This window comes from Lampris incognitus, chromosome 14 (genome assembly GCF_029633865.1).
Source record: "Lampris incognitus isolate fLamInc1 chromosome 14, fLamInc1.hap2, whole genome shotgun sequence".
Lineage (NCBI taxonomy): Eukaryota > Metazoa > Chordata > Actinopteri > Lampriformes > Lampridae > Lampris > Lampris incognitus.
Window position 1 is genome coordinate 48,514,675 of NC_079224.1, and position 23,633 is coordinate 48,538,307.

Genomic DNA, 23,633 nt, shown 5'->3' on the forward strand with positions numbered 1-23,633 from the left:
TGTTTTTGTGTGTTTGTGTGTGTGTGTGTGTGTGTGTGTGTGTGTGTGTGTGTGTGTGTGTGTTACTTCTCCTGGAATCCACCATGCCGTGTACCAGTGATCCCAAGAGCTATGTCGTCTGGAGCTTGGCTCCTGGTAGGGTCACCCAAGGTGGATTGGTAAAGGGGGAGATTCCAGACGAAGCGTGATCCAACAAAGACCTCAACGGCGGAACTGGCAGGAGATGTGCCCGGGTCACAACGGCAGTGAAGGCGGATGAACGCTGCAACAGATGGTGGTCCCCAATCGTCTTGAGTCTCCATGCTATTGGATTCTGACCACCCCCTGCCAAGGACCACGTGGTGGCTGCAGGCGCATCAGCCATTCCACGTAAAAAGCTGTCACACACAGGCATCCTCCATTTTGTGGCCTCAGGATCAGCCTTTACACCCACCCGAGGACCCAGAGGGACCCAGAGGGAGCATAGTCATACTCGACTTCGAGTGACTGCCGATGATGTTGTGTTACAATATGTGTGGGTGTGTATGTGCTACTATGTATGTGTGTGTGTGTGTGTGTGTGTGTGTGTGTGTGTGTGTGTGTGTGTGTGTGTGTGTGTGTGTGTGTGTGTGTGTGTGTTTTCTCCTGATCGCCAATTTGTCGTGGTGGAGCAGCTTGCGTGTACTAATGATCCCAAGAGTTATGCTGTCTGGAGCTTGGCTCCTGGTAGGGTCACCCAAGGCAGATAGGTAAAAGGAGAGGTTCCAGATGAAGCGCGATCCAACAAAGACCTCAATGGCAGAATTGGCGGAAGATGTCTTCAGGTCAAAATGCCAGTGAAGGCGGATGAAGGCCGCAACAGAGGGTGGGGTCTCCAATCACCTTGGCTCTCCATGCTATTGGACTCTGACAACCCCTGCGAAGGACCGTGTGGTGGCTGCAAGCAGATCAGCCTCGCCACATAGAAAGCTGTCACGCGCAGGCATCCTCCCACAAGGATCAACCCATAAACAATCTGGGCCAAAGCCCTGTGGTGATCAGGAAGAGGTGACAGGGGCAGGACAGTGAAGTCTGGCAGCCCCTAGCCACAACCTGGCACACAGGTGGTGGGTCTATGATCAGTCGCTAAGCTCTGGGACTGAGGCAGAGGGGCTTCTTGGCTGCTGCACCCACGATTGAGCAGCCCTATTTAGGATCTGTTCTGCTCACCCCATTTGGGGAAGGGGCTAGAAAAGGTGTCCTAAACATAGTCCGCCTCATATCTCCTGTCTGGAGCACCGCATCCAGAAGGATCAACACCATGCAGTCAGAAACAGAAATTTGTATATTTTGGAGCCTGAAACACATGAAACCTCACGGACAATCAATCCAGCAATCGACCTGAATGGTGTACTGCCGTCATCGCCCGAGAGCTGAGAAGATTTCAGATTGATATTGCTGCTCTCTGAAACCCGATTGGCTCAGGCTCCTTCTCTGCCAGACAGGTGACATTCCATGTCCCAAGGACCAATCTGCGATGCCGGACGTTGGCACGCCTCGGTCCCTGCCTTTGCCTGCCACCCAGCCTGCATTGCACCCTACCCCAATGCTCATCCCCACATGTGGTGGGTCCACGGGGTGGTGTCTCCATGTTGTTTTTTCGGGCTGGGCCCGACCAGGCCCCATGGGCCAAGGCCCGACCACCAGACGCTCGCCGGCGAGCTCCCCTCCCAGGTCTGGCTCCAGGAGGGGCCCCAGTGTTCCTTTTTCGGGCGAGGTGCTGTAACTCTGCTGGTGTAAATCCATTGGGTTTTTTGGGAATCACTCTTAGCCTCACCCCTCCCCTGGGACCAATTTGCCTTGGGAGACCCTACCAGGGGCTATTGCCCCCGACAACACAGCTCCCAGGATCACCGGGATACACAAACCCCTCCACCACGTTAAGGTGACGATTCTCGGAGGAGCAGGATAAGTGGTTTGGATAATGGGGGAAAATATACCGTTAAGTGCCGAGAGGATTGCCGTGACTTGTACATTGGGGAAACCAAACAGACGCTGGCCAAGAGGATGGCACAATACAGGAGAGCTGACACGTCAGACCAGGACTCCACAGTCTACACCATCTACAGGCCAGGACTCCACAGTCTACACCATCTACAGGCCAGGACTCCACAGTCTACACCATCTACAGGCCAGGACTCCACAGTCTACACCATCTACAGACCAGGACTCCACAGTCTACACCATCTACAGGCCAGGACTCCACAGTCTACACCATCTACAGGCCAGGACTCCACAGTCTACACCATCTACAGACCAGGACTCCACAGTCTACACCATCTACAGGCCAGGACTCCACAGTCTACACCATCTACAGGCCAGGACTCCACAGTCTACACCATCTACAGACCAGGACTCCACAGTCTACACCATCTACAGGCCAGGACTCCACAGTCTACACCATCTACAGACCAGGACTCCACAGTCTACACCATCTACAGGCCAGGACTCCACAGTCTACACCATCTACAGGCCAGGACTCCACAGTCTACACCATCTACAGACCAGGACTCCACAGTCTACACCATCTACAGGCCAGGACTCCACAGTCTACACCATCTACAGGCCAGGACTCCACAGTCTACACCATCTACAGACCAGGACTCTACAGTCTACACCTACAGGCCAGGACTCCACAGTCTACACCATCTACAGGCCAGGACTCCACAGTCTACACCATCTACAGACCAGGACTCCACAGTCTACACCATCTACAGACCAGGACTCCACAGTCTACACCATCTACAGGCCAGGACTCCACAGTCTACACCATCTACAGGCCAGTGGCCACTCTTTCAAGGATGAGGATGTGACCATCCTTGATAGGGAGGAACGCTGGTTTGAACAGGGAGTCGAAGAGGCCATCTATGTGAAGAGGGAACGACCATCCCTGAACTGAGGGGGGGGGTGGCCATTGTAACTCTAATGGTCTAACTCTAATGGTTAATGGTCACAGCAATTTGCATGAAACCAAACGCTGGTTTGGGTGGTTATACCACTGTATTGTTTATAAGGGTGGGGACACCTGCAGTCAGATCAGACTGAAGAGGTCACTTAGATGATGAGGAAACGTTTCTCTCAATAAACGTTGTGTGCAGATGAACTGATTCAACTTCCTGTGATTTCCTTACCTGGATTATCGAGTATGCATTAAGCATTGAAGACATGCATTATTGTCAAAATATTTGAACATAAAGCTACCTACTCAAATACGACTGTGTTTCAGTGTCAGCAGTGCGTGTTGCTTCGTTTGTCATTTGCTATGTCAGAAACATTAACGACCGTGTGAACCTGCCCTGACAACAGTCACCTGATTCGTAGCACCAGCTCAAGAGCTCTGTCAAGGGAACACATGATCGCCGTGACTGCATTCATTCACCGCCACTTGTCTGAGGCCTTGATTAGTTTCATCGTCTGACAGACAGACAACAATATTCACATGTTCAGTTGGAAAAATTAACGAATACCCAAAGCTTGAATTCAAGTCTTGGGGACAGGAAACAACTCTCTGGTGTTTACCTTCTCTAATGTTCTCCTGCTGTTTTCCATCTCCATGTCACCCAGTAAGTCTCTGCTCCCCGCTGGAGAGATGGGAGGAGGTGAACCTCCAGCTGGACGCTGGCGTCGGCGGAGGCTGGAGGAGGAAATACGAGAAGAGATGCACCTCCCACCACTCCTCCAGCGAACTCCTGTGGTAAAGAGAACAGAACCAGTATGACATGTCAGCACACGTCCAGCCACAGCACGTGACTCGTGATCCGTTTGTTGAGGCTGTTGGTGACATTACAGGAGTGAGAGGGATCACAGAAACTTTCACTCCTGTGATGATGTTTCATTTCGTTGACTCTTCTTTTGTGCTGCAGGTCTGCAGAGTTCAGAACCGACCCGTCCAACAAGAACTGTGAAGTTCGCAGCTTTGATGAGATGGACCTCGTCTCCTCCTCACAGGTCACCGTCTCCTTCATGACAATCTATTACCACTGCATTTACTATGACTGCTGCTCCTACTGTGTACCACTACTAAAATACAACATCCACTACTACGTCCACCGTAGCACTTGTACTACTTGTGGTTTGCAGTCATGCCTGACCGGCGCAGCAGTAGTAAAAGTCCAGGCATGCAAGTAAATGCTCCTTGCAGGGAGCAGGCCGTTAGCGTCTGACAGCTGCGATGAACCAGGATGGGCTGAGATAAAAGCAGATAGATTAAATTAGATTAGATTCATGATAAATGAGATGAGATTGAATAAAATAGGAAATTATAATATAAGATGTAATAAGATGTGATAAACATGGGCGCCCGGGTAGCCCAGCGGTCTATTCCATTGTCCACCAATACGGGGATTGTCAGTTTGAATCCCCGTGTTACCTCCAGCTTGGTCGGGCGTCCCTACAGACACAACTGGCCGTGTCTGCGGGTGGGAAGCCAGATGTGGGTATGTGTCCTGGTCGCTGCACTAGCGCCTCCTCTGGTCAGTCAGGGCGTCTGTTCGGGGGGGGGGGATAGCACGATCCTCCCTACGCGCTACGTCCCCCTGGTGAAACTCCTCACTGTCAGGTGAAAAGAAGCGGCTGGTGACTCCACATGTATAGGAGGAGGCATGTGGTAGTCTGCAGCCCTCCCCGGACCAGCAGAGGGGGCGGAGCAGAGACCGGGACGGCTCAGAGGAGAGGGGTGATGGGCCAAGTACAACTGGGGAGAAAGAGGGGAAAATCACTATGGTAACCAGCAGAGACACGGTGACATTCTCTGACGAGTGGAGACGTCTATCTGGCCTCCTGTACAGACCAGCGCTGCTCACCTACACCCACGGGGGACAGCTGTCCACTGACCTTGCAGTGTGTGTGTGTGTGTGTGTGTGTGTGTGTGTGTTTCTGACCATCTGGTGATTGTAGGACATCAGTGCAGTACGACAGCGGAGACGAGCGCGGTCTCTCCTGACCAGGAACCGATCTCTGGAGGAAGAGTTTGTCAGAGCGAAGGCTGCTGTTGAGGTACACACACACACACACACACACACACACACACACACACACACACACAGACACACACACAGACACACATCTGTCTGAGTGGAAAGGAGACCCCTGTCACATCTGTGTTGGTGTCCTGCAGCTCATCTTTCAGAACATTATGAATCAGCACTCAGACAGATTTATGATGCCGGCCTGAGAAACGCTGACACGTCTCTTTCTCTCTCTCTCTGTGTCTCACTCTCTCGCTTTCTTGTGTCTCTCTCTGTATGTCTGTCTGTCTCCCTCCCTCTGTCTCTTTCTGTCTATCTGTCTCCCTCTGTCTCTGTCTGTCTGTCTTCTTCCCATTTATTTATAGTTCTTACCATTTATCTAGTTCTTAGCTCTCTCTCTGTCTCTCGCTCTCTGTCTGTCTCTCTGGCTGTCTCTCTGTGTGTCTTTCTCTTTCTGTCTGTCTGTCTCTTTGGCTGTCTGTCTCTCTCTGCGTGTCTCTCTCTCTGTCTGTCCGAGAGACTATCTGCCTGATAAATGGGAGGGACAGAGGGGTGATAGGCAGGTGAAGAGAGAGAAGACAGTAAGTCATGGTTGACGGTGTGTTTTCACAGGGATGTTCCTGGTGCTCTCATGTCCTCTCGTGTCCTCTCATGTCCTCTCGTGTCCTCGGCTTAGCTGAAGGTTTAGGAGAGACGCACGACATCTCACTGCCTCTGCACAAAACACAACACTTCACACCGACACCACAAACTTCATCACAACAGAGACACGAAGGACATGAACATGAGTGGCTGCATGAGAGAGAGACAGACAGAAAGAGAGACATACAGAGAGAGACAGACAGATAGACAGACATGCAGAGAGAGACAGAGAGACAGACAGAGAGACACGCAGACAGAGAAAGACAGACAGAGACAGCCAGAGAGACAGACAGACAGAGAGAGAGACACGCAGAGAGACAGACAGAGAGACACGCAGAGAGAGACAGACAGACAGACAGAGCCAGACAGACAGAGAGAGACAGCCAGAGAGACACGCAGACAGAGAAAGACAGACAGAGAGACAGACAGACAGAGAGAGAGACACGCAGAGAGACAGAGAGAGAGACAGACATAGAGACACGCAGAGACAGACAGACAGACAGAGACAGACAGAAAGAGACAGAAAGAGAAAGACACACAGAGAGACAGCCAGAGAGACACGCAGACAGAGAGACAGACAGAGAGAGAGACAGACAGAGAGACAGACAGAGAGACACGCAGACAGAGAAAGACGGACAGAGAGACAGACAGAGAGACACGCAGAGAGAGAGACAGCCAGAGAGACAGACAGAGAGACACACAGAGAGAGACAGACAGAGAGACAGCCAGAGAGACAGACAGAGAGACACGCAGAGAGAGAGACACGCAGAGACAGACAGAGAGACACGCAGACAGAGAAAGACGGACAGAGAGACACGCAGACAGAGAGACAGACAGAGAGCCACGCAGACAGAGAGACAGACAGAGAGACACGCAGACAGAGAGACAGACAGAGAGACACGCAGACAGAGAGACAGACAGAGAGACAGACAGAGAGACAGACAGAGAGACACGAAGACAGAGAAAGACGGACAGAGAGACAGACAGAGAGACACGCAGACAGAGAAAGACGGACAGAGAGACAGACAGAGAGACAGACAGAGAGACAGACAGAGAGACAGCCAGAGAGACAGACAGAGAGACATGCAGACAGAGAAAGACGGACAGAGAGACAGCCAGAGAGACAGCCAGAGAGACAGACAGAGAGACAGCCAGAGAGACACGCAGACAGAGAAAGACGGACAGAGAGACACGCAGACAGAGAGACAGACAGAGAGCGAGAGACAGAGAGAGAGCTAAGAACTAGATAAATGGGAAGAACTATAAATAAATGGGGGGAAGATAAAAGTCAAGAACAAGATAAATGGGAAAAACATCCAACTGAGACCCTGCATGTTGGATTCTGACAAAACATTCTTAAAGCCCATCGGCACACCACAAACAATGCATGCAGGGCAGAACGAGGCCAATATCCTCTTCTGATTAACATTCAAAAAAGAGCAATCACATTCTGGAAACATCTAACATTCAGCGACCCACACTCTATCCATTATAAAGTCTTGCAATACCAAGAGTTGAGCAAAGACGAGAACTCTCCTACCAACCTGGTCTTCAGCCATCCTGTTCCACTAACACATACTAACACTTTAGAGACATAAGACCAGGTCCAAACCACACAACATATCGGCTTCAACAAATTCCCTCAAACCTAAAAGACAATTATTATGAATATCGGCAATCTAAAACAAAACCCCAAAGCAAGATGCAATGCTATTTGGCCCTAGACAGAGAGGACACATTAGCAGATCACCTCATTCAAATAAAAAACACATTTGAGAAACATACTGACGAAGTACAGACTCAGTGAGCATCGCCACAGAAACAGACTCACTGAGCATCGCCATAGAGACAGACTCACTGAGCATCGCCATAGAGACAGACTCACTGAGCATCGCCATAGAAACAGACTCAGTGAGCATCGCCATAGAAACAGACTCAGTGAGCATCGCTTAGCAACAGAAACAGGCAGACATAAAAAGACCCGGATGCCAAAAGACGAACGTTTCTGTCAACAGTGTGAAGACAGTGTTGTCGAGACAGAGCTGCACTTTTTAGCTGAATGCAAGACATTCCGGGAAATCCGTGATTACTACTTTCAGAAATCTGAGGAGAGACACCCCACATTCACTGCCCTGCCGAACCCCAGAAAACTGCCCCACACACTAGGTGAACACAGAGACAGCTGTACTGTGGCTGCACAGTATGTTCTAGCCTGCCACCGTCTGAGGGACAGTGTGTGATACCCCGCACTCCTTCCCAACGGGGAGGACCGGGACAACACACACTCACACACACACACACACACACACACACACACACACAGACACACACACACACACACACACAAAGACAGCCCCCCCCCAAACACACAGTCACACACACACACGCACACACACACACTCACAGGGCCACACAGACGATGGCAAAAAGATGTGTATTGCATGTGTTCTGTATTGTGTACTGTTCTTGTCCTTTATGTGAACATGCTTTGCAATACCAATGTATATTTGTCATGCTAATAAAAGCACATTTGAATTTGAATTGGAGAGAGAGACAGACAGAGAGACCGAGACAGCAACAGACAGACAGACAGTGAGACACGGACAGAGAGACAGAGAGACAGATAGACAGAGCCAGCCAGAGAGAGAGACAGACAGAGAGACACATAGACAGAGAAGATGGACAGAGAGAGAGACAGAGATAGACAGACAGACAGACAGAGAGACACACAGAGAGACACACAGACAGAGACGATGGACAGAGATAGACAGAGAGAGACAGACAGACAGACAGAGAGACTCATAGACAGAGAAGATGGACAGAGACAGACAGACAGAGAGAGAGACTCGTAGACAGAGAAGATGGACAGACAGACAGACAGCCAGACAGACAGAGACACACAGAGAGACACAGACAGAGACCATGGACAGAGACAGACAGAGAGAGACAGACAGACAGAGAAGATGGACAGAGACAGACAGACAGAGACAGACAGAGAGAGAGACTCGTAGACAGAGAAGATGGACAGACAGACAGACAGACAGACAGACAGACAGACAGACAGAGACAGACAGAGAGAGAGAGAGAGAGAGAGAGACAGGATGATTTAGATAATAACTGAACACAAGTTACATGCTGATGAGAGAATGAAGAATATGAAACAGCTGTCTGTCCCACACTGTCCCTGAAACCCGAGCCGTCACCCTGTCGTTTAACACCGTTCTCACCACCTCGCCCGTGTGTGCGCCCGTGTGTGCGCCCGTGTGTGTGGCTGTGCGTGTGTGTCTAAGAGGACTGAGAAGTGATTTGAGCTGCAGCTCAAAGCCAGACCTCATTTCATTTGGAAACACTGAGTGGATGTGTTTAATCTCTTCCACGCCAGCAAACCTGAACCAATCACAGCCTCCCCTCCTCTGAGTGACGCGTGCCTGACTGCATAGCAGGTCCCGCCCCCTACTCTCACTAAATGAACCATTGTTTGTCTAATCTCACTTTTAAATTAAACACTTAGTCCTTAAGCTAAAGCGCTCATGTAGCGTGACTTTAATCAGAGCAAAATTCAAACAAACTCCACTTCTGAGATTGCAAACAGATGAAAGCAAGGAGGTCAAAGGTCAAAAGCCACAGGACGCCGACACTGATTAGAAGAAACGTGCGTGTGTCCTGTGATGGACTGTTGACCTGTTCAAGGTTTCTCCCTGTGCATGCTGGGACAGAGTTCAACCCCCATGATCCTGAATTAGATAATGCAGGTACAGATCAGAATCAGGAACCAGAATCAGGAACACTTTGTCGTTTCACTTCATGCACTTGCTCACATGAAATGAAACGAAATGCCGTATCGCAGCCCACAGCAGTGCAACACAAAGACAACAACACATCCAAAAACTACAAGAACACACACACCCACACTTACACACAGATCCAAACTAAACAAAATCACTGTCCAGAGAAAGAACGCCAGCCAGGACCAGGATGACTGCCGGAACCGCTGGTCGGCATGGGCTAGCAGTTAGCTTAGCCTGCCCCTCTTCCGCGTCCTGTCAGACCGCCCTTGGTGTTTCCTCTTCAGGTGCAGTTCCAGGCAGGAGTCCCTGGGGCCACAGGATGCAGCAGACCAGGCTCCCTCATCCAACCCAACGCCAACTCTCCCAGCCAGACACCTTCAACATCCCTCCCTGCACTCCACACACGACACTAAAAACACAGTCAAGGCTGGGTGAGGCTGCCGCCAGACCACCCTCGGTGTTACCGGAACTGCTGATCTGCATGGGCTAGCAGTTAGCTTAGCCTGCCCCGCTTCCGCGTCCTGTCAGACCGCCCTTGGTGTTTCCTCTTCAGGTGCGGTTCCAGGCAGGAGTCCCTGGGGCCACAGGATGCAGCAGACCAGGCTCCCTCATCCAACCCAAGGCCAACTCTCCCAGCCAGACACCTTCAACATCCCTCCCTGCACTCCACACGATGACACTAAAAACACAGTCAAGGCTGGGTGAGGCTGCCGCCAGACCACCCTCGGTGTTACCGGAACTGCTGATCTGCATGGGCTAGCAGTTAGCTTAGCCTGCCCCGCTTCCGCATCCTGCCAGACCGCCCTTAGTGTTACCTCTTCGGGCACAGCTCCAGGCAGGGCCGTGGTCCCTGGGCCCACAGGATGCAGCAGACCAAGCTCTCCCAGCTTATCCAGCACCAGCTCTCCCAGCCATCAAATGAAGACAAACTTAGACGCCGCTGTGGACAAAGACACTGCATGGACGGTACTGGGCGAGGCTGCTGCAAACAGTTGTGTCTGTAGGGACGCCTGACCAAGCTGGAGGTAACACGGGGATTTGAACCAGCGATCCCTGTGTTGATAGGTAACCCAGGGGTGGGCAAGCTTATCCAGAAAGGGCCAGTGTGGGTGCAGGTTTTTGTTCCAACCCAGCAGTTGATCTGACCTGATCCCACTAATCAACCAGTAGAGTCTTTGCTGAGGAACTTGATTAGGAGACACAGGTGTGCAACTGCTTGGTTGGAACAAAGACCTGCATCCACACCGACCCTTTCTGGACAAGACTGCCCACCCCTGGACTAGACTGCTACACTACCCGGGCACCCCGACTTTTAACATCATTTAGTGTGTTAAACGCACCTCTAAAAACAGTCTCTTTTGGTCTGGGGAGTTAAGCTAAAGGTTATGGAGACATGGAAAAGTCATTGAAAATCTTTGGAGAAGACACATGTGATGTCTGTACTAGTCTGTACTAGTCTGTTCTAGTCTGGTCCCACGTGACAAGCACCTTTTTCTGGGAAAAGACATTAGGATAACATTTTTATTATATGTTTTATTATCTTGTAAGTGTTGTGTTCAGATGTAGTGACATTGGTTCAGTCGTGTCAAGTACTGCACAGTGGACACACTGTACTAACACAGTACTACTACACTGTTACTGTGTAATACTGGTTCAGTACTGAGGTGAACAGGGTGGAAACTGTTGGCATCACTTTTCCACCCATGGCTTTAGAGCCAAACCCGTCCTGACATGGTCCATGTTAACACCCGGTTCCCCGCGCGTGTGCACCTGCCATGTGGAGGTTTTTGTTAGCTCTTCATATTTCAGTCAACATGTGTGGTTTTGAACAAAAGAAAAACAAAACGTGTCTGACCATGGAGCAGGGCTCCGATGAATAAATGCCAGTGACTCGCATCTTGATGTTTAGCGACGGTTTTCTCGTGGACGCCGTTGTAAATTAGAAGATGAGGAGGGATGAAGATGACACTGGAGCTTTTCTCTGAAAACTTGAGGATGAACCAGGAATCAGGAACACTTGGTCACTCCACTTCATGCTGTGTTCTAGCCTTCTCTTACTCCGGCATGACTGTTTTCTCGTCTCCTCGCTCGCGTATGTGAATGGTGTGATGTGAGTCTCTCTTCTGTGCATGTGTCCTCTGTCCTCCTGTCAGGTCTCCATAGTGATGGTGGTTGCGTGGCTCAGGTCCTGGGCTGTTCCGGTGGCGCCCGGACACTGCCTGGCATCCTCATCATATTCTTCATATGTCTTATAATTCCATTATAATTGTGTTATCTTCTTTCAGTGCTGTATTGTGTAAATTGTGTAAACACAACATCCATTGCATGTTGTGCGTCTTGGGAGAGAGATCCTCCTCTGTCGCTCTCCCTGAGGTTTCTTCCTATTTTTTCTCCCTGTTTTTTTAGGGAGTTGTTCCTTATCCAATTAGACAGGATGTTGTGTAGCTGTAAAGCCCCTTGAGGCACACTTGTAATTTGTGATAATGGGCTACACAAATAAAATTCACTTAACTTGAAAACTGTATAGAAGACACCCACCAAGTTCCATTTAATTTTATCAGTGTAAATGTGCTGAAGTACCTCAAGGTAATTCTTCTTCTTCTGTCGTCCTCAGTCAGACACAGAGTTCTGGGATAAGATGCAGGCGGAGTGGGAGGAGCTCGCTCGGAGGAACTGGCTGGAGGAGTCGGAAAGCGAGGCCCCTGACCCGCCAAGCGTGTCCCAAATGGAGATGGTAAGCTGGGTGATGGGACGTCACACATTGGGACATCTTTGTTTGACTCCATGTACCATGTAACTATTCTTATATGACCTAAAATTCAGTTACAATTATTGTCAAGATTCCCACTTAACAGCATACACTACTGCTCTATTGCACAAACAGAGCAATATAGTGTACGCTGTTAAGTGCTGGCATGATTGCTGTGACTTGTACATCCGGGAAACTAAACAGATGCTGGCGAAGAGGATGGCACAACACAGAAGTGCTACCTCATCAGGCCAGGGGCCTCATTCATCAAACGTTCTTATGTACAAATTTGTTCTTACACACCCATGGAATTTATTTAGCTCTCACGATTGTCTGACAGTCAGCGCAAAGCATGATGGTTATTTGTAATTCCTTCCCCCTAACATGCAAACAACCTTATAGGTTGTTTGCATATGATGTCACAAACTATAGACGGAGGGCAGGAAGTGGTTTTCTACATAGACAACCACTTCCTGCCCTCGATCGCAAACTTTCGAAATGACTATGTTTGGCGTCATTAACTGAGAAACCACAAGGAGTTTTATTGAGCACCAAAAGTTGTTGTTCATGAGGGGGGAAAATGCAAGAAATTTACCGAAAACGCCGTAAAAAGTGGCTCGCGAACTGTCGCCTGCGGTCGGGAGGGGCGGAGTCAGATAACACGCGTGTGTGCAGTGACCACTTCATCAAAAAAATCCCTCTTCATAACACAAGATCAAGTCCAACATGTCTTACTTCCTGTTTACACCTTTCTGTCATAATATCGTCTAGACTAGCACAGTTTGGGCTAAACTAGCTCCATCTCGTCCATTCTGCTTTTCACTTCCTGCCCTCCATCTGAATCTCGCGCGTCATCAGAATCACGTGACTGCAAACAAGCTTTTGTCTGCCTCTTGCAACCAGCCATCACCCAGGCTTGCAAAAGACATCAGTGTTAGCCAGTTGGTGGCTAAATTCAGGGGTTACTCTGATTCTTCACTGGTCTCTGAGACAAAGTTCAGGGCTAACAAAGCCCATGGGTGTGTAAGAACAAATCTGTACATACGAATGATTAACGAATGATGCCCCAGGACTCCACAGTCTACACCATCTACAGGCCAGGGGGGGGGGGGCTAAGAGTACATCTGTCACCATCTTACAATGCTGTGATTGCAACTATTCCCCAGTCCTTTGTGAATAGTACACATGACTGCTGTAACTCTAGTTAATGGTCACAGGAATTTACATATGAAACTGATAGTTGGTTTCAGTCGTTATGCAACTGTGCTGTCTAAAAGGGTGGGGATACCTGTAGTCGGCTGACACTGATGTCAGAGTGATGAAACGTTTCTCCCACTAAACTCTGTGTCCAGATGAACTGATTCAACTTTCTGGAATGACCCGTAAGGATATTATTTATCACTGATTAGTGTTCTCTAACTAATGCAAAGATATTTTTTCTACCTCCGGCTTGGTCAGGCGTCCCTACAGACAAAATTGGCCATGTCTGTGGGTGGGAAGCTGCATGTGGGTGTGTCCTGGTCGCTGCACTAGCGCCCCCTCTGGTTGGTTGGGGCGCCTGTTTGAATTGACACTTCACAGACCAGCGGATGCATTTCTTTATGTAAACTGGTTCATGGCCTGTTATGTAGGCGGTGAAATGGTGGGGGAAAAAAACTGGTTGAAAAAGAACAGAACCGACACCGATCGCTTCCCAGGGCTTCACCAACATGACTACCAGCTGAACACAGCTCTTTCACTTCTCTCACGAGGCAAGTTATACAGTACAGGTTCTAGATTACTACAACCAAGACTAGCTGCTGTCCTCTCTTCTGAAGGGTCAAAGTAGCTCAGTTCATTCTGCATGAAAAAAAATCTTAACTTACTCAGTTGCGTTTTTTAACAAATGTACCATCATTTGTTTAACTCTTATGTAGAATATAGAGCCAAGGATAGGAGTGATGGCAGACAGGGAGTAAATACTCTGACTGGGAAAGTTACCCTACAGCATTACAACAGTTAAAGGGCACTAAGTTGAGAGAAGCTGTTTCCAGTACCGGTCCTCTGAGCAGCTCATCCGGCTCATGTGTTCAGGTGGCTGGCTCGACAAAACCCATCCGATTCACACATCAGAGGTGAACAGAGAGTATCATGGGAAAAGAAACAAACACTCGTAGTCAGAGAAACACAGGTCCACAACACTGAAGAAACAGATTTTTGATCTGTTTGCGGCAATTGCGTCTATTCAAGCTAACGTTGAGTACACAAAACACAAGAAACCTGTGATAAAAATGCTGAAACAGCCATCACACCGATAAGAGGTTAGTTGTTGAATGTTGGCCATGTTATTGGCATGTATGGCTCATTTGTGTGTGTGTGTGTGTGTGGGGGGGGGGTATGAGTGTTATGAGCTGTGTGGTTGTATAAGAGGTTCCTTGCTCCCTGGCAGCACTGCTTTGTCCTTGAACTGTTAGCTAAACATATGGTTGCTGTCAACAACATTGAACACACACACACACACACACATCATCATCATCATTATCATCATCAGCGGTCACTCAGGGTCGAGTATGACTGTCCTCCTTCTAGGTACTTGTGGGTATCCTTGCAGGAGGACGCCTGTGCGTGACAGCTTTTTACGTGGAATGGCTGATGCACCTGCAACCACCACACAGTACTTGGCAGGGGGTGGCCGGAGTCCAATGCCATGGAGACCCAAGAAAATTGGGGACCACCCTCTATTGCAGACTTCATCCACCTTCACTGGCATTATCTTCCACCAGTTCCACCGTTGAGGTCTTTGTTGAATTGTGCTTCATCTGGAACCTCCCCTTTGACCTATCCGCCTTGGCTGACCCTACCAAGAGCCAAGCTCCAGACGGCATAGCTCTTGGGATCATTAGTACACACAAGATTCTCCACCACGGCAAGGTGGCGATCCAGGAGAAGACGCATGCACACATATGTACACTCACACACGCACACACACACACCATCATCATCAGCGGTCACTCGGGGTCGAGTATGACTGTCCTCCTTCTAGGTCCTTGTATTATTATTATTATTATTACTTTCGTCTTCCTGATGGCATCCTGGACTTCTCTTAGCCTTGGTGGTGCTGACATGTCCTCCTGTTTGGGTTGTTGAGGGAGTTGTTGGAGGACATCCATCTGAGGGCTAGAGTCCTGGTTTAAAAGGCCCTTGGTACGGCTCTTTTCACCTCTTTGATTGACTCATTATCTGTTAGCAGTGTGTGCCCGTCTTTACAATATTGCAATTTCATTTAGCAGACGCTCTTATCCAAAGTGACGTACATCTGAGAGTTAATACAACACAAGCAAGGACCTAATCAGGAGACAACAATGCAAAGTGCCACAAAAATAGGTTAAAGTCCGATACGACATCGATGTCAACAGGCAGTGCACAAAGGCAATGCATAGGGTGCATAGAAGTGTTGTTTTTTGTTTTGTTTTGTTTTTTATTTTTATTAATACTGTCAGGTGTGGAGATGTTCATGAAAGAGCTGGGTCTTTAATTTCTTAAAGATGGAGAGGGACTCGGTGGACTGAATGGAGTTTGTTAACTCGTTCCACCACCAGGGAACTACAGAAGAGTCTGGCTAGTGATTTAGGGGCCCGTTGTGGTGGAAGTGTCAGGCAGCTTTCATTGGCAGAGCGCAGTGAGTGGGACTGAGTGTTGACCTGAATGAGGGAGTTCAGGTAGGCGGGAGCTATTTTAGTTGCTGTTTTGTAAGGGCACATCAAGGTTTTATGAGGGCAGCAACTGGGAGCCAGTGGGGGGGATATGAACAGTGAAGTGACTTGCTATTTTGGGGAAGTTGAATACCAGACATACCACCTCTTTTTCTGCCTACCAGGAAAAGGGACCCTCATTAATAAAAGACTTCAGATGTGTTAACTGTCATGGTTTTCACGGTATAAAATTACTGTAGGTGAATGACTTACATTCATTCTAAATTAATAAAACAATGGTAGGAAAACCGTCGCTGCTTAACATCGGATCACAAAGAGCCATGCATATCAATAGCTCTGATAACGACGGGCGTTGCTACACATCGGAACACAAAGAGCCATGGACATCGTTAGCTCTGATAACGACTCCAAAGAGGATAAATATCTGAGTTTCATCACCAGCCAGTCAGACTAGCTTGGTCTATTCAGAAAGGCACGAACTGATGAGGCCTCTTGGATGAGAGGCGAAACGTCTTCACGGATATATACCAAGTCCAGTTGCACTCGATTCAATTCCTTTGGATAACCATGACCTGGATGAATGAACATTCACAGACATGTTGCAGAACAATTTGGGTCTGACACCCTTAAAATGGTGAGGGAATATGAAAGGATGGCTCGGAAGATTGCAGACTACAGAAACCACTTGCGATTCAATCTGAGATGCAGACAACACAGGCTCATACCCACTAGCCTGCGCCTGTGTACCACAATGAAAGGACATAGAGCAGACAGAATCATAGAGAAGGCACAGAATCAACTCCTGAATGAAAGAGTGAGACAGGTCCATTTCACTATTGAAGGGCTGAAGGAGAAATCTGACCAACTACTCCAGCAACTAACATCCCACTTGCCTGGTGCAGTCCTGGAGAGGATCACTGATTTCACCAAGAAAGCCCAACTATCTCAACACCACAAAACCAAAGAAAGGCAGACAAGGAAGTTTCAAAACTGACAGCGACGAACCAACACCACTAGCCAAGCAGATATACTTACCTGGAGACAAAAGACAGAACATCCCACAAAAAAGGAACACAGAACAGATGGATCAAGAATCTGTTGGACAAGGTACTTACCCAACCAGAAAAGGAGGTCTTAGCCAAAGGACTGAACTTCACCATGACACCCAAACAACTACCTATAGTTGACCTCATCACATCCACAGAATCAGCCATAAGGAAAAACAAGCTAACGGAAACCGAGGTGGAACAGCTTAGGTTAAAGGTATCAGCAGCTCTCTGTCCAATGCAAAACTCCCTCCTTCCAACCTAACCATGGAGGAAAGGAAAGCCGTGACAGCCCTGAGCAAGGATGAAAACATCACTATCCTTCCAGCAGACAAGGGGAGATGCATGGTGATCCTCAACACAACAGACTACCACGCCAAGATCACGTCATTACTCAGCGACACCGACACCTATGAACCCCTGAGACGCGATCCAACTAGTGGTTACAAGAGGAGAATAATAGAGTACCTACAGAAACTACAGAAAGGAGGAACCATTGATCGGATCCTTATCCGATGAGAGGGTCTAAGGACAGGATGTTGTGTTGCTGTTAAGCCCACTGAGGCAAATTTGTAATTTGTGATATTGGGCTATGCAAATAAAATTGATTTGATCGGATACAATACCACCGTCTCTACCCACAAGATAACATTCCATGCATATATGGACTCCCTAAGATCCATAAAGGTGGAACCCCCCTAAGGCCCATCGTCAGCAGCATAAACTCGGTCACATACAACATTGCCAAACATATAGCCAACATCTTGCCCCTTTAGTGGGCGAAACACCTCACCATATCCAAAACTCCATTGACTTCGTGGACAAGGTCCAAGCCGTAAAACTGGAAACTAATGAAATCATGGTATCCTACAACGTGACCTCGTTATTCACCTGCATCCCAACCATGGAGGCTTTGGAAACTGTGAGGCAACGTTTGCTACAGGACAACACCCTCCATGATAGGACCAACCTCAGCCCAGACCAGATTTGCCAACTACTGAACCTTTGCCTGAGCACCACATATTTCCAATTCAGGGGCCAGATTTACAGACAGAAACACGGCTGTGCAATGAGCTCACCAGTATCTCCCATTGTGGCCAACTTATATATGGAAGAGGTAGAACACAGGGCCCTGAACCCCTTCAGAGGAACACCTCCGAGCCACTGGTTCAGATATGTGGACGACACATGGGTCAAAATCCAAACACAAGAGGTGCAAGCGTTTCTCAAACACATCAACTCAGAGGACAAGAACATTAAGTTCACAAGGAAAGATGTAAAGAACAACAGTTTGCCCTTCTTGGACTGTGACGTCCACATTGGGGAAGACAGGAGCCTCCACATTGGGGTTTACAGGAAACCTACACACACAGACCAATATCTACTTTTCGACTCACACCAGCCTCTGGAACACAAACTGAGCATCATCAGAACTCTGCAACACAGAGCTGATAATGTGCCCAGCAGCACTCAGGCCCAACGAAAAGAACACAAACACCTGAGGGGAGATTTAAAAACCTGCGGCTACCCCAGTTGGACCTTTGTGAAAACTGCAACACGTTCCAGAAAGACCAACCAGGTGAGCGATGAGGAGAAAAGGAACAGAAGGAAGAGCACAGTCATCCTGTATGTTTCTGGGGTCTCCGAGAAACTCAGGAGAATTTTCAACAAACACCACATCCCGGTATACTTCAAACCCAGCAACACACTCCGACAAAGACTGGTTCATCCCAAAGACCATGTACCACACACCCGGAAAAGCAATCTGGTGTATGCCGTGCAATGCAATGAGGATTGCACTGACCTATACACAGGAGAAACCAAACAACCACTACACAAACGGATGGCCCAACACAGAAGGCCAAACTCCTCAGGACAAGACTCAGCAGTCTATCTACACCTAAAGGAGAAGACACACTCCTTCCAGGACAGCAACGTACACATTTTGGACAGGGAAGATAGATGGTTTGAAAGAGGGGTGAAGGAAGCCGTCTATGTGAAACTGGAAAAACCATCCCTCAACAGAGGAGGAGGTCTGCGACACCACCTATCTCCCACTTACAATGCCGTCCTTTCATCTCTACCCAGGAGACTCAAGAAGCCTAGCCTCCAAGAACAACGGTCGGTCACTAATGGCTCCAACGACCGTCGCTGCTTAACATCGGATCACAAAGAGCCATGCATATCTATGGCTCTGATAACGGCGGGCATTGCTACACATCGGAACACAAAGAGCCATGGACATCTATAGCTCTGATAACGACTCCAAAGAGGATACATATCGGAGTTTCATCACCAGCCAGTCAGACTAGCTTGGTCTAGTCAGAAAGGCCGAACTGATGAAGCCTCTTGGATGAGAGGCGAAATGTCTCCACGGATATATACCAAGTCCAGTTGCACTCGATTCAATTCCTTTGGATAACCATGACCTGGATGAATGAGAACATTCACAGACAATGGTAGGAAAACATCTCCGGTATGGGAAATGTTTTATTGTAGCTACTGAGGTGATGTCCAGCTGTGATTGTTATTAATCCTACTCTTGAAATAGCATTTTTATAGTGGAGTTTTAACATTGGCGGCAATGGCACTTCCATGTCTAATCCTCCTCATGATGTCAGTTAAACAAACATGGCGGCGAGGTGAATAAAGCGAATTATTTTTGGTTCATCCAGTGTTCTTCCTGTGATGACATCAGCAGTGAATGATCTGCTGACTTGCAAAATATGATCGACTTCTCGTTTACTTTCAACACTCATACCCGAATACATAATGGCCACTGTCTGCCAAAAGTTGTTGAAAGAATTTTGATAATCCAAAAAATGTAAAAGGTATAAAGGAACAACTTCCTCTAGGTTGCAGTCAATACAGGAAGTGTTGCATACTCTTGTCGCTATCCAAATTTATTATATTATGAAAATTAAGACAGGGTTAAGGTTAGACCAAAATGGTCGCATAGCAAACTTTTTGTTTTGGGAAAGTGCAAGTTCATATTAGATTTGGTCGCATTTGTGCAAGGGTCCACCTAGAAGGCTGCGCATCCACAGACTGACAGGCAAAGCATTTTTATTAGGTAGATTTTTTTAGCTTAAGTGCTGCATATTAAAACCTTTCCCCCCATATTTCCTGTTCAATTGACTTAGGCACTGCGCAAAAGTCTTGAAATGGCAGAAAAAGGTTTTTTCTATCTGTGTGTATGTGTATCTGCTAATCCGCCGCTAATCTTGCATACTACTGGGCCTGTCAGCGTAATAATTTTTGCGCAAAGTTATGACTGTATGATCAAGTAATTCTCATGGTTGCGGGGATTCAAAACCTTTGAAAAACATGTTTTATACCGCAATTTAGTGCCAACTCCTCAGCTGGTTTTCCACTTGTGTCCGAGCACCGTAGAAGGGGAGATACACAGACAGTGCCTCCATATTTTCCCTCCTCCCTGTTGGCCAAAAAAAAGGGGTGGTTTGTTACTAAGTCCGAGCGCCTGAGAAGGGGAGAAAATGCCTGTGGGGCTCTGCACTCTACGGAGTGCACTCTTCTAGTTTTACATCAAAATCGAGTCACCTTAACTTCCTCTAAAAAGACACGTTTTTGTGGTTGTATCACCAAGTGCGAGCAGGTAAGTGAGCAAAATTCCAACCAATAATATTAAATGTTTTGCACTGTCCCATCAAATCACATCCCTCCCTATGTTTTGTTCCACCCTAACATCCTGTTTTACTTGGAAATACGTCACATTACGGAAGCAAAATACGGCCTGAATGATGCTTCACAATGTCTTTAAAGGGAGGTTTTGCCAATTTTCATCCTTATTTCCATGTTACTGTTACTCGATCTCAGTGCACCTTTCGATACTTTTGACCACAACATTATGACTGACAGGCTCAGGCAGTGGGTGGGCATCCCTGGGAGTGGCCTGGAGTGGATCTCCTCTTACCTGTCAGACTGGAGTTTTTCTGTTTCTGTAGGTCAGTTTGTATCTGCTTCTTCTGCCCTGTGCTGTGGTGTGCCCTAAGTTTTGGTCCTGGGTCCAATTTTATTTGCCCTATATATGCTTCCTCTTGGGCATATGATTAGTAGTTTTGATGACACCTCCAATCACAGGTATGCAGATGATATGTAACTCTATTTTGCATTCAACCCTCACAAGCCTGATAAACTGCTGGTTCTTGGTGATTTTTTGATAGCCATTAAGGGCTGGATGGCAAACGAACTGTGAAAGGTGCTATATAAGTAAACTTAACTTACTTACATGTATTAATCATTGTGGTGCCATCAGTATAATGTACACAATACTTGTCAGTGTTGTCTGTATCACCGTAGCCCACTACTGTAAACTGGATTACTCCTGTTTTCCATTGATGTCAGTGGATGACAGAAGAACTAAGAAAGCTGATCGGCTGAGATGTTCATTTTCTAATCTCCACCAATGAGAAACTCTGCAATGCATTCTGGTACATGAAGTCAATGCAGAACAGATCTCTTGGCAGGAGAACATCGATTTATCTGTCAATCTGAACTGAACTGAACTGAAGTGGTTATAGTTAGAAAAAACCCCTAGATCACCAGCACTTACTGCGGTTATTAGTGGCGATGTGTCGCCTTACGTACGTTTTTAATGTCTAACTGATGACATCTTCACCTGAATTTCCAGGGATATTCCTTTCACACCAACAACCCATACAGAGACTGGCCCAACGCCTTCGTTGAGGGCCAGGAGAAGGCGAAGGAAGGAGACCTAAACAATGCCGTCCTGCTGCTGGAGGCGGCCATCTTACAAGACCCGCAGGATACAGAGGTTTGACCACATAAAGAGTTTAGATGGCTGTAAACTGAGCATCTGTAGTTGTTGGTCCATATCTACGTTTTTATTGTGCTTCTCCATTGTGAAGGCATGTTATTACTGTTCTGTTATGATTGCATAATTACAAATTTCACATACACACATTCTGTTTGTTATGTATATAAATGACATCGATTGATATGTTCTATATATTTTTAGTCTATCCATATTTATCTTTTCTTTCTTTCTTTTTTTAAAACTTTTTTTGAGAGCAACCACAAGTCACTGTTTCATTGTTCAGTGTACTGTTGTTTAGAAATTGAATGAAATTTAGAAAGCAAGGATTTTGGGGGCGCTAGTGAGCGCCGCATGGAGTAGACGTGTTTTTCCAGGGCTCCTCTCCATACTCGAAATACTTAATATATAATTTAACTTGCTAGTTTTTCTTAATTATTTCCCATGTCTAAAAGCCTCACGATGAGAAAACCGAAAGCCGAAAGGGGGGAGAAGCAGGATGAAACCCCAAATAACACTGAGGGTCAACCGCTTTTGGAGCTCGCTGAGCAGGCCATGGCAGACTCAGAGTCGGGTAATGAGCCTGATGCAGAGTCCACAAACATCCTCTCTGCAATAGGATGTATGAGCAAGACGATGACCCACCGACATGGCGATTTAGAGGCATTTCTGGCATCTACCCAGGCATCTTTGTCGAGTCTCAGTAACCGATGGAAGGAGGTGGAAAATGCTAGCTCTGACTATGAACGCCGCCTCTCGCTTGTTGAGCAGACGTGCACGAAATGGTGCACTTCGCATGAAAGTGATGCACCTTGGGGCTCGCCCCAGCCAGCAGAATACTAAAATCGTTGGCCTACCTGAGAAGATCGAGAATGGACGTCCAACAGACTTCTTGACCATGTTTATCCCTGAGCTGCTTGGCGCTGGCAATTTCTCCAAGCTGCTGGAAATGGATCGAGCACCTCGTCTGGGGAGGCAGATCCCTGCAGAGGCCGCACGTACTGATCAGTATAGCAGCTGTTAAGATGGTTGTTCATGGACTGAAGAACACCAGTCACACCAGGACTCTGGATCTGCAAACTTATTCTAAAGAAAGTAGCATGAGGCACTCAATTCACACACAGTGGCAGCCTGTCTCTCATTCCCCATTACAAGAGCTGCTCAACTTAAAAAAAAAAACCCATATATATAAATACAAGTACAAATAAAATATGTGCACACCAAAAGAATGTTGGCCCTTACAGTGGTTACACCAGTGGCTGGCGAGCGGTCATAATAAGCTATAAATGTGGCGCTCCCCAAGGCATTTGAAAATGACGAGAGAATTGATGTAACCGGTTATTGTCTTGCCCGGTGCGGGATTCGATACGGGGTGTACTGCACCACGAGGCGACACCACTAACCGCTCGGCTAAAGGGTCAGACCCGTTAGCTAGGGGCTAACGTCTCTTATTAGTAGTTTACATTTACATACAGTATAATAATGAATTGAAAATCTATTTTTAATAAGTAACATGAGCATTATTTACATGAAAACGTGTCATTTAAATGTTTGTTTCTCAATTTCTTCGATTGTTTTCTTTTCAAAAGGCAGCGGTCTGGTTCTGCGACTCGCATCACCGCAGCCTGCCACAACTACCCTGCTCACGGCGAAGCTGCCAAGCGGCCGGCTTACTTCGCGCATGCGCTCTGTGACTCCCCGTTGTGTTCGCGGTACAGGAAAGTATCTTGTGAGCGTGGGAGTGTGGTGGGCGGAAAAGCTGGCTGTGAACCAGCTCATCCGGAAACACATGTGCGCAACACTGCCATCTAGCGGGCTAGTTACTGTGAATTGGCACTTGTCTGTCTTGCTCAGTTAACTCAGCGCCATACGTTTCAGAGCGTGTCAATATGAGCGACAGCTCACATATTATAGACTCGTTACGTCCTGTCCCGTT

At 47.7% G+C, this 23,633-nt stretch overlaps 1 protein-coding gene across 1 annotated transcript in view; it reads left to right on the plus strand.

The window, feature by feature from the left end:
- pex5lb (peroxisomal biogenesis factor 5-like b) overlaps window positions 1-23,633 on the plus strand; it is a 94,714-nt gene that overhangs the window by 45,369 nt on the left and 25,712 nt on the right. The window contains exons 4-8 of the mRNA XM_056292739.1: window positions 3,583-3,712; window positions 3,882-3,966; window positions 4,915-5,013; window positions 12,030-12,149; window positions 21,554-21,697. Of these exons, the coding sequence (XP_056148714.1) occupies window positions 3,583-3,712; window positions 3,882-3,966; window positions 4,915-5,013; window positions 12,030-12,149; window positions 21,554-21,697 (578 nt within the window). The remainder of the gene's footprint in view (window positions 1-3,582; window positions 3,713-3,881; window positions 3,967-4,914; window positions 5,014-12,029; window positions 12,150-21,553; window positions 21,698-23,633) is intronic.